General features: G+C 39.4%; 1 protein-coding gene across 2 annotated transcripts in view; it reads right to left on the reverse strand.

Annotated features, from left to right (window-relative positions):
- Positions 1 to 3589: 3589 nt before the first annotated feature.
- slc38a9 (solute carrier family 38 member 9) overlaps positions 3590 to 15232 on the reverse strand; it is a 35518-nt gene continuing 23875 nt past the window's right edge. For both annotated transcript variants that reach the window (XM_084382378.1, XM_084382377.1), the window contains exons 11-15: positions 14782 to 14888; positions 10072 to 10185; positions 9302 to 9450; positions 7937 to 8026; positions 3590 to 5271 (exon numbers count right to left, since the gene is read on the reverse strand). In XM_084382378.1, coding sequence (XP_084238504.1) covers positions 5106 to 5271; positions 7937 to 8026; positions 9302 to 9450; positions 10072 to 10185; positions 14782 to 14888 — 626 coding nt within the window. In that variant the 3' untranslated portion in view covers positions 3590 to 5105. The remainder of the gene's footprint in view (positions 5272 to 7936; positions 8027 to 9301; positions 9451 to 10071; positions 10186 to 14781; positions 14889 to 15232) is intronic.

The raw sequence follows: 15232 nt of genomic DNA on the forward strand, positions 1-15232 counted from the left end.
GATTGGTGTGTAGATTTAAACACAACGATCCAAAAGCCTTATCACCATTTATTGAGTTGGGAATGGTTGATCATATGGATGGATGAATGACAGGATGGGTGATAGGATGAATGGATGAGGGGATGGACGATTTTCTGTATAATACCAACATAAATCATGACTTACATGCCATAAGAGTAATACGAAAAGTGCCTAAGTACAAAGGTATTGTTGTGCTTTCGTGCAACATTAATAGGGAATTTGGGTCAAATTTGGCTATCAATAATAAGATCCAATTTACATTAGATCGCCTCAGGAGCACCACCCTTGAAGAAAAAATAGCCAATTCAATAATTCAGTCTCATTAAAAGGTACTAAACTGTCAGTTTGAAATTCTGATTAATAATTAACTTAATAACTACAACCAAAATTACCATAACAGCTAGTGCTGGTTGAAGGATTTCGAGTCCTTTACAGACTAGAGGTTGGCAACATTCACTCTTGTACAATATTAAATAGACAGCATGCAGGAAGTCTTTTATTTAACACAAAATGAAAACACACAATCTAACTAACATGTATTATATACAGGGGTGTGTGTGTGTGTGTCTGGAAGGACAAAAGCAAAATGGTGGCTAGGGTTCAAAGTGTCACTACACACAACACAGGGACTACAACATGGCCTACGAGGGTTGGACCCAGGTCCAAGATGGTGGATCACCACTTGTTTCTTTGGAGAGAACAAGGAAACAATGGTGGTGCTCACACTGTGTGGTCACTGATATCACATGTAGGAGTGTGTGCGTGTGTGTGTGATGGGGTACCAGGTTAGAGAAGATTGTTAGTTGCATGCAACGACCCTGAGGCTGTGTGAAGCATAATTCAGTTAACAGTTAAATAGTCCTGTGCTTAGCCGCGCTATTCTATGCTGTGTGCTATCTAGGCCCAGTTCAACGTTACCAGTCTTTGAAGAAAAGGTGCTGGTGGTTCCTTAGCTGACAAGCCAAGCAGGGGAACGTTGTAATCCTAGTGTTGAACAGTGTTGTTCTGGGGCGCCCATTAGCTCAGTTGGTAGAGCGGGCGTCCCATGTACAGAGGCCTTGTCCTCGCTGCAGCGGCCCTGGATTTGAGTCCCGGCCTGGGGCCCTTTGCTGCATGTCAAACCCCCCCCCCCCCCCCCCATCCTGTTTTCTGTCATCTCTCTGAACATGTCCTATCAATAAAGCCATACAAAGGATAATAAAAAATAAAATAAAAAAAGCTGCTGGTGCTAACTGAGCTGGAATACTAGCAGGACCTTGCGTCGCTGCTGTGGGGAGAAGTTCTTTGGGCCTGCTGGAACTGCAGCTGGCAGCTCTCAGGAGAACACCTGGAGGCAAGGCTCAGTGGGAGAAGAGCTCTGGAGAGCGAAGAGGGCAGGCAACATAGTGGGAGAAGAGAGAGAATAAAGCAAGGAGCTGGAGTTTTGACTATCTGGTCAGTGGGGGGTCTGTCACTCTGACCAATAGTAGCTCAAAGCTGGGTCCTTGGCATTCTTTGCACCTAGGTGTGAAGACTGGGGAATTCTGGGGAACTGAGTTCAGTTCAGAGTCCATTTTGAAATCCACAATGAACGACTTCATCTGTGTGGATCCCAACAGTATCTTACATTATTAATGCATCCACTAAGGTTAAGGATTCTTTAAGCCTTCACTGAGATTCTATTAATAAGTACAAAGGTAGCTTAACGCATCCACTGAGGTTATTGTGATTCTTAATCAAAAACAAACGGTAAATACAGGATAACATAATACACAATGATTGTAAATCACACCTGGCCCTTATAAACTCTCTATTAAACTCCTCCCATGTTTACGGTTAAGTAAATCTGTCCACCCACTCAGTCTCACAGGCTTGAGATTTTTAAGGGCAATTTTTAACAGTAATGTTGACTGTATGATTGATTGCGATTTGTGATTTATAGTGATGAGGATGGTAATGACCTAGAATTGCTGAACGCATTAGGGCGGCCATGACCAGCTTGGTGAGGTCCTGATGACCCTGGGCTTGATTGATGACTGATTGCAGTTTCTAGCACTGGGCAGGCTTTATTGTGGGAATTCTGACACTTTTCACCATTATCGATCTGGCCTCGGCAATCTACTTTTAGGCAAGTTGTAGAAATTACTGCATTTAATGTCCTCCCTTCCTGAATTGTTTACGCTTAGACAATATTTAACAGGGATTTGCATATTGCTTTCCAGTAAAGGAATATGAAAAAAGACAATAGGCTCTTATTTGCACATTGAGGGGATAAAAGGTGTCTTTATAGCAAATCCTGCAATAACGAATGTTGTTGTGGGGGGCAGGAATCAAGTTGACCTCTCACCAACATAGCAGCTGCTCTACCTGTTCTGCCACTATCCCACATACACTTCGGTAAGTCAAAGGATCATATTTATTTTTGTCAGCTTGTGCATTTTGCTCCACAAGTCATGGTTCAGAGAACTCAATGCTGCAATGCTGTACTTCCACATTTGCTTTACGGTAGTAAGTACTTGAAATTTTACATTCACATATAAAACTGTTCCCTTTCAATGTCCTGGAAGCTTCTTGTTAGCAGCTCACATCGTATGCAGTTTAATATTTATGACATTTTATATGAAACATAAATGCATTCAAATAATGTCTTCGTAGACCACATTTTATATAGTATAGTATAGTATAATAGGATGACTTCACATTAATCAATATAGTTTCTCTTTGAACATACAAATGAACAAGTTATTAAAATTATTAGGCAACATTGACACGATGTTGTAGCAGCATTTTGGCTGGCTGAAGAGAGGGTGAAAAGACATCTTAGATGATCATACCAATATCACCAGTTTTCTACATGAAATCACCTTGAAATCCCTGGTTGGTGCTCACTGGGTTGGGAGATGAATGAAATGCAACATGAGTTAGAGCTAGCAATGTGAGGAATGAGGGAAGAGAACTTTCTTATTGCAATTTTTTGTTTTAATGTCCCAAATGAAAAAAATTCATAGAAATTTAAAGTCTTGCTATGGACTGCAGGCATTTTCAATTCCATACAGAGGAACTCTTATAGGACACCTATGGCTCTAGGTGTGAGATCTTGACTACCTTATACACAAAAAATGCCAGTGGTAAAATTAAAAGCTGGGTCTCAATTGAAAAACTGTGTTGCATCACAGCAAACCTTTGCCCATTTAATCTATCAAATGAGAATAATGTAACAAAATGTCTTCATAATTATTGTGATTGTAATTATACATAGTCCGACGTATGTGGGGGGGCGAGGGCCCATCACTGCTTGCAGTTTTAATTGTAATTATAATCATCAAGCATTTATTTTTGTATTACATTAAAGTTCAAGGAAATCCCCTGTTAAAAGAGACAATTATTAACTTAATTCTATTTATTAATTAAGTCATTTATTATCATTTTTAATTTGATAAATGTAGATGAAAGGAAATCTTCAGATGCCAAAATCTGGTTGAGTTAACTGAAGGAGTAAACACCCATAGTCAGCTGATTGAGAAGGGTTAGATAATTAGCTTTTGTCGTTCACACTGGTAAATCTGATTAAAAGTAAACAGAACTACAGTTCTTTTTGACTGAAATGGTTTATTTTCAATTAAATATTCCCTTTGTCTACCTTATAATTAGTAAAATACAATACATTACATTAGGCACAGTACCTAGAAAATAAGCAAAATGTAAACATGTCAACAATGTAAATCAACACAACTCATAAAAATTAAAAGACTGTGCCAAAAGTTGCTCCAAAAAATATGCCGTTTAAACTGTGTATATAATCACAAAGTTATTAATATATTCCCTACACTATACAGTCATACAATCCACCTGTAAAGCCTCTAATGTCAGAAATTTAAACCTGCAATAATAGATTCTTCTGTCCCCTTGAGTGCGGTGGAAACAAGTTGTGAACATGGCATATTCATCACCTTTTAAGTTGATGTGTTGAACTTGTTAGCAGACAGTTGCTTATTTGGAACAGTTATGGAGCAACATGATCATTCTTTTGGAGTGGTATTTGTGTCTACCTGATAAGTCTTAGAGCTAAAAGAGAGTGAATATTGGACTATTTTTGGTCTCCACCAACTTCTGAGGGAAATATCTGACTCAACAGCCATTATGTTTACCAGTTAGACCCTAACTATTCCTTCTGCTGGTACAGGCAGTGTACAATGTTCTTTCGGAGCCTTTTCTCCAAAAACAGCTGCCTGCTGTGGCCTAGAACAATGCAATGAAAGCAATGGGAGAACCAGAACAGTAAGGTTTAAGGTCAGACAGCAAAACAATAATCTGATACTGAATACTGAGCTCTGTAAAAACTTAGGAGAGATGAAGATTCTGTTGATAATTCTCTGTAGGTTCAACACTATGAGCGACATGTCTCAAATAACACATTTTCATTTGATTCAGTGTTATTGTTTATAATTGTTGACTCAAAATTGTAGAGGTGTTGTTTGAATCTACATAAAAACAGACATTTAACACAACAGCTTAAAAAGACGTTCCTGTGGTTATGTTATATCTCTTAATAGTGACCCCACATTCCAAATGTTCCTGCTAACTTGTTGCTGATGTTATCAATGACATAGCTTGAATACTGTTCACACTGTGTTTATACTATTTTACTGGACTGGTCTAGAATCTGTTTAGGCAGGAATAATTAATTATCAACACAATGTAGGAAATGATCTAAAAACAAGATTTTATCATTGAATAATCACTGGCTGGATTGTATGAGGAAAACAAAAAAAAAATAATGGTATCATCAAATCAAGACAATGGAATCTGGTTATTCTGCTAAAACATAAACCTTCACAAATCACAGACATCACTCTAACAAAACAAAGTGTCTAATGTGTAATCTTATACCACAAAACAGTGATTAAATCTGATTGGCTGGAGGATACTGTAGTTTATCTGGGCATTTTTCTGGCGGCTATGACATAAGTGGGTTTATACATATTATGCAGGTTTGGACATCTAATTTCAGAGATTCCCATCTGAAATCTCCAGCACATGTCTTGCATTAAAAGATGATGGAAATGCTTCTGAATGGTTAAGAGCGTCTGTGTCTCACTGCATCTTTACATGAAGAATTGAGCCAGCAGGTTGGCCATGCCTAGCACGATCAGGAAACTGTGGAAGAGGGCTGATGGCCAGCGGAGCATCCCCTGCCTTCTCAGGGAGATCATGTGGACTAAGGCAGGAAAGACAAACACTAGAGCCAAACCACATGTTGCTCCAGAAAACCTGCAAGGGGAGACAAAGAGTTGATATCACAACAGAACATTCAGTATAGTATTATGATAGGTTAACTGGTGCATTACACTAATGATTTAGGGTAAATCCTAAAGACGACTCTATAAAATGTACATGCGAAGTCTGCAAGGAAAAATGAACATTTTATTCAACAATGACCATTCTCAACCACTATAAACATATAGATTATATTGCAACATCAAGTTTATTTTATTTTGTTGCATCAAGAATATACTTCCATGCTCAAGTGACACAAGTATTTTTTTGTGAGCAGAAGCCTGTAGGACAAGACAACGTATGTATGAGGAACATGTGTGTGTGGTTTTCCTTTGGGCAGTGATTTTTTTAAATCATGGAGCAGAGCACAAAGTGCTTTCAGGTTGCAGAGTTTGGTATTAGTGTTTCCGTAGGTGCATGACTCACATACTTAAATTTGTATTAGAGGCAGATAACAACTAAAAAACATCTTAGGATGGTATCACACCAGTCTTGAAGTTGTCATCATGTCATCAACATGACTATTCAGTAGTCATTTCAATATTATTACACAAGTACTCAGAGATCTCAACTACACACATTATGTTTTATGATCAATCATGACTAATCACATTTAAAGGCAGTGTTCTAAAATGAAAGTGCATTTTGCTGATTATACTTGCGTAATTTCACTTGATTAAGGTTTTGAATGCAGGACTTCTACATGTAGTGGAGTATTTAATTAAGTTAATGATCTGAATGCTTCTTCCACCACTGATTGGTGCGGGCAACAAGTGTGCTCCACAGACAAAAAAAATGGTCTGGGGCAATAGGCCCACAGTCTTCAGCACCCCCTGTAGTGAGGTGACTGTATGGTGACGACAAGGACCATAGGCCATAGTGTAGGCTATAGCCTACTGAGATAGGCCTGTAAGCAAATAATTCAATACCCCATTCAATTCAAATATCTTTATTGGCATGACTAAAATATGTTTTTGCCAAAGCAATTTACAGAAGAGTTAAAGATGTTTTATTACATGTACAGAATAAATTGTATACACGCATGTATTTCACATATGCATGTTCTATGTTACATGATGCAGTGCATATTTGGATTGCTATGTAATGCAATACACAACAATTTTATACAATTCAATACTGTTACTTAATCTTATACAGATGACACACCCATCCATCCATCCATCCATCCATCCATCCATCCATCCATCATTCATTCTGTAGGCCTAATCGACAACATAGGCAAAACATTTTTGTGGTGTTTATTAGTCCCTGTTAGTTCCTGTTAACAAAAACAACGCATTAATAGCTAGATAGAACAGAGGAAGTGTGAACGCCACGGACGGCTCTGGTCTGGACCACAAAGACCACTACTGAGTAACTGGTCCAGACCACAAGGACAACGCCACGGACAACTCACTGACCACATAGACCACGCCACAGACCACTGAGTAACACGTATCTCACCATGGACCACTCACTAGCTGGTGATAGATAAAAAAAGGGATACATGGTGCAACAGGCATAATCGATATACTTATCAAACAAGTCAATGTGAAATGACATCTCAATAATAATGTAGGCTGTATTTAATAAAGGATTATGATTTCTGACAATTATTTTATGGTCAAAAATGGGAGAACGTGAAGTAGGACCATAGAGATCACTCCACGGACTACTTACTAAGTGGTCTGGACCACGTCACGACCACTAAGTTATTGGTCCGGACCACGTGCTTAAGCGCCCCTGGCGGTAGTGACCAGTGGTCTGTACAGCGACCATGGTCAGTGGACAGACCACAGAACTGGCTACAACCCCTGCTGCTTTTTTTAAGTGGTTGTGGTCAATCCTGCTACATTTGGCTATCTATGCCCTTTTACGGAGAGTCCCAGCCATACCAAGGTTCCAGACAGCTACAATTTAGTTGCATTTTGTGACTATTTTTTGTAGACAGTGAGACTAAATTTCATAACAAGGAGCACCTGTGCAACTTGCAAATATGCCGCATGGGATTTTGTTTTTTATAATAATCATCATGATGTGAAACACCAGGAGCAACATTTCTGTTGGTAATGTTTTGCCGTGGCTGCCACAGCAATTAAAAAAACGTGTTTAGTACTTCACCCACGGGGCCGTGCTGCCCTCTTTTCCCCCAAGGAGAGAAATAGTTGATGGTCCCTGGACGTGGGCAAGAGGCGACCCATGACAAGATTATCATATTTGTGAGGATACAGCCATTTCATACACAAGATATCGCCTATATAAGGTGGATCTACCAATGTGAGTTTAACTCTTGCTGGACTCATCTGTTATAGAGAATCCAGTCTGTGATGTGAAAACGGATTCCGACACAAAGTAGAGGTGAGCTTCCTGCTCAAAGTTCAGTTTTAAAATCACAGCGCAACCTGGACCATTTTTTCTGCCAGGCTGCTGACAGGGCTGTCACAGCTGGGCTGGCTGGCCACACTTTGGTTAACCGCCATTGAATGTTGTCAGTTGAGGTCATTAGTGCTGCTTTTCAAAAAAGTTAGTCTGAAGCCCTGCATAATATGCTATGTTCCCCTCTGTCACTATTACAACTGTTACACACCAGCTTATTCAGGCACATAAAAACTTATTTGATTAATATTTAGTTCCTTTGGGGCAAATTCTTAAGACATACCTTATGATGGATCCAATATTGGGGTAAAACTTGGCCATCAGGACACCAGCTCCAACAATTAAGATATTCAGAGCCAGAACATGGAAGAAACTAAAGAGATAGAATGTGAAAACCTGTAATATACTGCACAACTGCAAATTTTGCTGCACACAAGACTGAAACAACAGTTACAGAGTTACAGCTACAGAGAAATCCACATTCGAAATTTCAACAAAATGCTGGTTTATAAAAACCAAATTTAACATATCTTAAGTTTTATTGTTGATGTTGATTGTTTTGTAAATTACATTTTGTTGGTGTTTCTATCCTGCGTGCTTCATATTTAATGTTTATAAAGTATTACATTTTGTAACTTTAGTTTCAAAAACTGTAACATATTTTTTTAACTTAGTTACTTGTAGAATTACAGTGCCATCTAAAAAACACACAAGAATTGACTGCAATTTCCTTCCAATGAACTTCATATACTATGACTGCAGTTGCCACAATACCAAATGTTTATTATACCATTATCACTGGACAATAGGATAATAAATTTCACATATCAGAATAGCTTAACATGTAGTGTAATAATATTACTAGTTACAACATTGTTAAACATCTCTAACTGTCATCTCTATGGACAAGTTTATTTTTACACTGTAAAATGTCTCAGTAGACATCTTATTCTTTCATAATCAACTTTATGAATCCTTATCAAAAATATGTGTCTGTTAAAAATTAGCAGTTTTTTAAACTCTCATTGATATTGATATCTCATTAACGCTCATCGACACTAGATAAAAACAACATTCCAATCTTACCAACAATTTGTGACGATTTTGCTGAAAAGTGCAGATCAGAGGTAGAATACAACATTTCACAGGCACTAAATATTCTGCAGTGTAAATGATTTTTTAAAGGAATATAGCACAGCTTTAACATAAGTCTGTCTAGAGCAGGTCATCCTTACAAACTAAGGTCCAGATGTACTAGTGCTTGTGGGATGCTTTCTGGCCCAGATATACATCAAACAGGCACTGCAAGATGAAACGTCCTTGCCCTTATTACATTTGTATTTGAGGGAGGAGACATGCTTAGTCAGTCATTTCAAGTTTAGTGTGGAAAACTGTGTGGGCTTTTATGTAAATATGTTCTAAGTCCTGAGGAACCCACAATGCACTGGGACACATCTAGAGAAAGAGTGAATAATCTGGTACTTAAATTTCAGGGTAGCAAAATTTCAGGGTAGAAATATTTTACCACACAATTATAACACAGAGTTGTCAAAAATATCAGATATCATTATCGGTGTGCTGTGCAGGTCTACTTCCACAGAAATAATAAGACAAGAACTTGAACAATGATAATATTCTTCAGTGTTACCTGGGGTAATGATTGCCAAATATCTGGCCCATCATCTGGACCCGCACCAAGTATCCCAACAGGGGGTAGACTGTGATCATCTGGAACAACAGGAAGGTCCGAGCCACAAACACCATCACATCACTGCTGGGGAAGTTATCTAAAAAGTTCTGCAGAAGAGAAGAAAGCAGTGGAGGGTCTGCAGTTTGGGCATTGTTTGACACATCTACAAAGCTACAGTCAGTGTAGAAAACAATATGACAGCTGTCTTTGTCTAGCATTTTGTAGTTGTTCTCCGATTCTCATTTTTCTGTTAAACCCCTCATTTGTGTTTCTGTATCCATTCTCCGCTCCTTTTATCTCTCTAAACGGCTTTCTTTTATTGAGTATAAACAAGTGTTTAGTAACAATTCTAATGATGGCAAAATATCAATTATGTGAAGTAAATAATTTAGAAAATTCAATGAAGATTAACTGTAAATGCTAATTTTGCAGCTTTAACTTTCTATAAGAAGTATGAAATAAAGACCGAAGCTAATTGAGATCACTGAATGCTGCAGCAATCACACCAAAAAAAGTACATTGTTGCATCAATCACACAATTAAAAAACATGTTTAAGTTATGCATATTTGCAAATTTCTCTTCAAATCTCTCGTTGGTGAAATATTGTGGATGGTACACATTCTTGGATTGTTGTCTGTAGGCAACAACTATAAAGTCCAATAAAACCTTTCATACATTAGCACCATGGGAGACAAAAAACAGTTAAGCAAAGAAGTGTAAATCTCACTGGCTCAATGCAGTCTTTGAAGAGAGGTGGAGAGGGAAAGGCAGCAAAGATCAACACTCCCACATAGAGATAGGTCAGCCCTACTAGAAGATAAGCCACGGACAGGTCCCGCACCTAAAAACACCAAACACAACATTCATTTTAGAATCAGCATCACTTTAACTACTGTGTTTTCTGACGCTAATAAACTATAATGGGGAAAGAAATGGCCGATTTTGTCTTCACTAAATTTAGTTGATCATTTATATTCAACAAAAATATCAACAATAATATCATTATTTAAAGCCCCTCTCCCCTTCTTGTTTCTTCTGTATTGGACTGTCAATATTGATAAAGACTCACATAAGTTACTACAAAAAATAACAGCTGCATCCAAATGCCCAGACTTTACCTCTCTTGCAGACCCGCAGACTTTGTGGGCGTGTCGCAGGAAGTCCAGGAGTGCTGAGGGCTGTCTAAACCCACAATTTACAGTACTTAGTCCACAAGGGCCCTCAACAGGACTTTCTACAGACTCTATGTCCGCTTGGGGTGTAGACTTCACCGGACTTCATCAATTTAACAACCCACAATTCACTGCAATACACGTGAAGTTTAAGAACTTATTATGAATGTGTAAAAACTATTATTTTATTAAACTGTTACTTGAATCGTGTTGGCCAGAAATGATATTCTCCCACATCACAATATACAAATATGTAGTATATACAAATATAAGTACAGGTTATAGGGGTAATGAAATGCATTTTATAATTGCAGTCTTTAGGCCGGTCCATCAGCAGCTCACATTAGCCTCACAGTCTTGTGCCCTTGCAGAATTGACGTGATGACAGTGAAAAAGCCTGAGAGGGCTCAGGCTTCAAGTCCAAAGGGTGGACATTTGGATTCGGCAAACAAGAAATAACTTGTAAGATTGAATTGAGCAATCCCAGCTAAATTGCCAGATACCACATTAGTACAGCGTTACACATATGCTGTATGTAAAGCTGTTCAAAGGGCAATTGCACCAGCTACACATAAAACAGTTTGGTGTAAGCCCTATGCTGGGTTAAGCAATGTCCAGCCTTGTGATAAATAATTACACCTGTTGCACCATCCAATAACTAAAACCAGGCGCAGCTATGTCCAGTAGCAAAACACTGTCACTCTCTAATAACCTATACCAATGTATGTGCAGGCTAACATAAGCAGGGAGTGGAAATGTTTCATATTTAACCTAATAAACAACACACACCTGCACTTGAGCACTCCATGCAGCATTCAACAATGGATCTCGTCTGTGAGTGCACATAGTCGTACTGCCTTTCCAGCTCAGTCCGGGGTTCCATGACAGGCATCATCAGCCACATCTTTAAAGGGTAGCCACTGTTTGGCATTGTGCCAGAGAGTAGTCCATCCTCACATGCTCTTGCCAGTGTGCTCTACCTCAACATGCATGCGTCATGGGCAGACCCATACCCCCATCCCACCATAGCAATTAATTCCATGTCTGCATCACACACAACCTGAACATTAATTGAGTGAAAGCCTTTCCTGTTCACAACTAGAATTAATATTAAATGGTAAATGGACTATAGCACTTTGCCAGTCAACTGACAGCTCAAAGCGCTTAACAACACTTATCACATTCACCGATTCACATACATACTCATACACTGATTGCAGAGGCTGCCATGCAAGGTGCTGACCTGCTCATCAGGAGCAATTTGGGGTTCAGTATCTTGCTCAAGAATACTTCGACATGCAGCTAGGGGAGCTGGGGATTCGAACCAGTGACCTTCTGATTACTGGATGACCCATCTAATGAGTCATAGCCACCACCTCACAGTTGTATGCCTCCACCCACAAGTCAAGTTGCTTATTACTTTCTTGTCTGTCCAGACTCATATAACATAAGTTATGTATGTATGTATATATGTTATATACAAAGTTACACAGTTTGGCATAACTGTGTAACTTGTAACTGTAAAAATGTATAATTACAAACTATTTTTACAGAGAAGCACAGAGGTCTGATAGAGAACTTCATCAAAGCTGCCACAACAATCATCTGAAGCGGAATATCAGCAAAACCAAAACACATATGATGGACTACTGCTGTATGTCTATAAGTATGCAACTTAATTGAGAAAAACAAAAAACAGTGAAATTCCTTGACTGTTCACATGCTGAAGCTGATTTTAATAGCACACAAAAAAGCTTGAATAATGTGAAATAAGGTCACAATTTCTTCTGTTCCTGAGTTATGGTGTTAAATAATGGCCAGGAAAGTGTTTTTTGCAAAACATTACGATGTCACAGTGAAGCTGACCTTTGACCTTTAGGATATAAAATGTCATCACTTCATTTGACATTTGTGCAATCCCTATCATAATTAGCCTATAACGTATTGAGTTATGGCCAAAAACGTGTTTTCTAAGGTCACAATGACCTTTGACCAGCTAATCCTGATCGGTCCAAGTGGGTATTTGTGCAAAATTGGACAAAATTCTCTCCAGGCGATCCTGAGAGATCTCAATCACAAGAATGGGGCAGACATGAGGTCATAGTGACTTTTGACCACCAAAATCGAATCAGTTCATCCTGGAGATTAAGTGTATGTTTGAGCCAGGTTTGAAGAAATTCTCTCCATGCGTTCCTGAGATACCCCGTTCAAATGAATGGTATGTACGCACAGACCAGAAACAGACACAGGGAGAGAAAACAACAGGTTGTCTGTCCATACGTATCGGCAGCGCAGGGGCATCAAAAGTACATGTACATTTGTACATGTTAATGATGAGTCATCCCTGTATACCAAGGTTAGTCATGTTGTTCCTCAAGGCTCCGTGCTTGGACCCATACTATTCACCTTATATATGCTCCCTCTAGGAAATATAATTCGGAAACACTCCATAAACTTTCACTGTTATACAGATGATACCCAGTTATACCTATCAATAAAGCCAGATGAAACTAATCAGCTTACTAAACTCCATGCATGTCTCAAGGACATTAAGACCTGGATGACATGCAATTTTCTGCTGTTAAATTCAGATAAAACCGAAGTTAAAGTAATTGGTCCTAAACACCTTAGAGATGCATTATCTAATGATATAGCTAGTTTGGATGGCATTAACTTGGCCTCCAGCACCACTGTCAGGAATCTGGGAGTTATCTTTGATCAAGATATGTCCTTCAACTCCCACATAAAACAAATTTCAAGGTCTGCATTTTTTCATCTACGTAACATTGCAAAAATCAGGCCCATCCTGTCTCAAAAAGACGCAGAAAAGCTAGTCCATGCATTTGTTACTTCCAGGCTGGACAATTGTAATTCTCTATTATCAGGCTGCCCTAACAAGTCTCTAAAGAGTCTCCAGCTGGTCCAGAATGCTGCAGCACATGTACTGACAGGAACTAAGAAAAGAGATCATATTACTCCTGTATTGGCCTCTCTGCACTGGCTCCCTGTAAAATCAAGAATAGAGTTTAAAATCCTTCTCCTCACTTACAAAGCTGTTAATGGTCAGGCACCATCATATCTCCAGGAGCTCATACTACCCTATCACCCAACTAGAGCATTACGCTCCCAGAACGCAGGATTACTTGTAGTTCCTAAAGTCTCCAAAAGCAGAATGGGAGCCAGAGCCTTCAGTTATCAAGCTCCTCTTCTGTGGAACCATCTTCCTGTTTTGGTCCGGGAGGCGGACACCCTCTCTACCTTTAAGAGTAGACTTAAGACCTTCCTTTTCGATAGAGCTTATAGTTAGGGCTGGCCCAGGCCCGTCTTGGACCAGCTCTTAGTTATGCTGCTATAGGCCTAGTCCCGGGGACAAATGACACACTGAGCTTCTCTCTCCTCCTCTCCTCTCCATCTGTATACATTATGCCTGTATACATGCCCCATCTCTGCATGTCACTGACTTCACCTCTTCCCCGGAGTCCTTGTGCTTTCTAGTCCTACAGGCTCCCATGGATCCTGGCCGCGCCCGGGTCGTGGATCGTGGATGCGCCTACTGCCATGGCCCTGCCTGACACCCACCACTACTGTCGCTAATATTAGTCATATCTCTGTTACATACGTTCCACTACTATTATTGTAATGCATTACTACATAACATACTTACCGTTAATCACTACTACTGTTACTACTAGTAGTCACATTTCCATGGGCATTTCATTATTATTGCTGTAATACCTCTTTATGTACTTTCATTCCTGTCAACCATCCATTATAATTGTATACATTGTGATCTCGTTGATCTGCTCTGTACATGCGACATCTATCCTCTGTGGCTCTTCCTGAGGTTTCTTCCGCATTTTTTTTTCCCTGTTAAAAGGGCTTTTTCCTCACTCGAATCGAGTGAGGAAAAAGTTTTTCCTCACTCGAATCGAGGGTCGAAGGACAGAGGGTGTCGTCTCTGTACAGATTGTAAAGCCCTCTGAGGCAAACTGTGATTTGTGAATTTGGGCTATACAAATCAAATTTGATTTGATTTGATTTGAAAAGGCACCTGTAGTGCTGTTTTTATTTTCACCTTGGAAACTAGTCAAGACTAGTCCAGAAAAAAGATTTAGACCAACCACTATGACTAGATGGTGCAACAGGTATTAATTCTCTGCCAGGCTTAAAGCGCATTTTACGTCCAGCTTAGTCTTACGCTCAGGTGTACGTCCAGCTGGTGCAACCAAGTGCAACCCCAGGAGCATGGGTGGATGATGGCTCACATTGTTCTCTTGGTGTCTGTTGCTCTTCATTAATGTGATGATGCAGTTGTGAATGAAGAAGGCCAGAGTGAGGACACCAGTCAGCTGAGGAAACAGGAGTCTGAACTCTGAAAGAACACATAATAAAACAGAAAAATTATCTGAAGATCAGTACTAGTGCTCTCCTGGTAGTTTCAATGTTCAATACCTCCTACTGCCCAAAGGGTTTTTCCCTTAGGGTGCATGAATGTGTTCAAATTTCATAGCATTGTGGCTTTCAGATTATGAGATACATTGCATGCAAAAGGGAATATTTTGCCCTAGGGTGACGCTAGGGGAAAGCTCATGGACGGAAATGCAGACACATGAATGGTGAAAAAAGAGAGAGCTACCTGAAGGCAAAGAAAAAAATGCTACAGCATAATATGAGGATGCTTGTGCTACATGTTTAAACAAACAGGAAATCATAGAA

The sequence above is a fragment of the Pagrus pagrus genome, assembly GCF_965226575.1.
Source record: "Pagrus pagrus genome assembly, chromosome: 19".
Lineage (NCBI taxonomy): Eukaryota > Metazoa > Chordata > Actinopteri > Spariformes > Sparidae > Pagrus > Pagrus pagrus.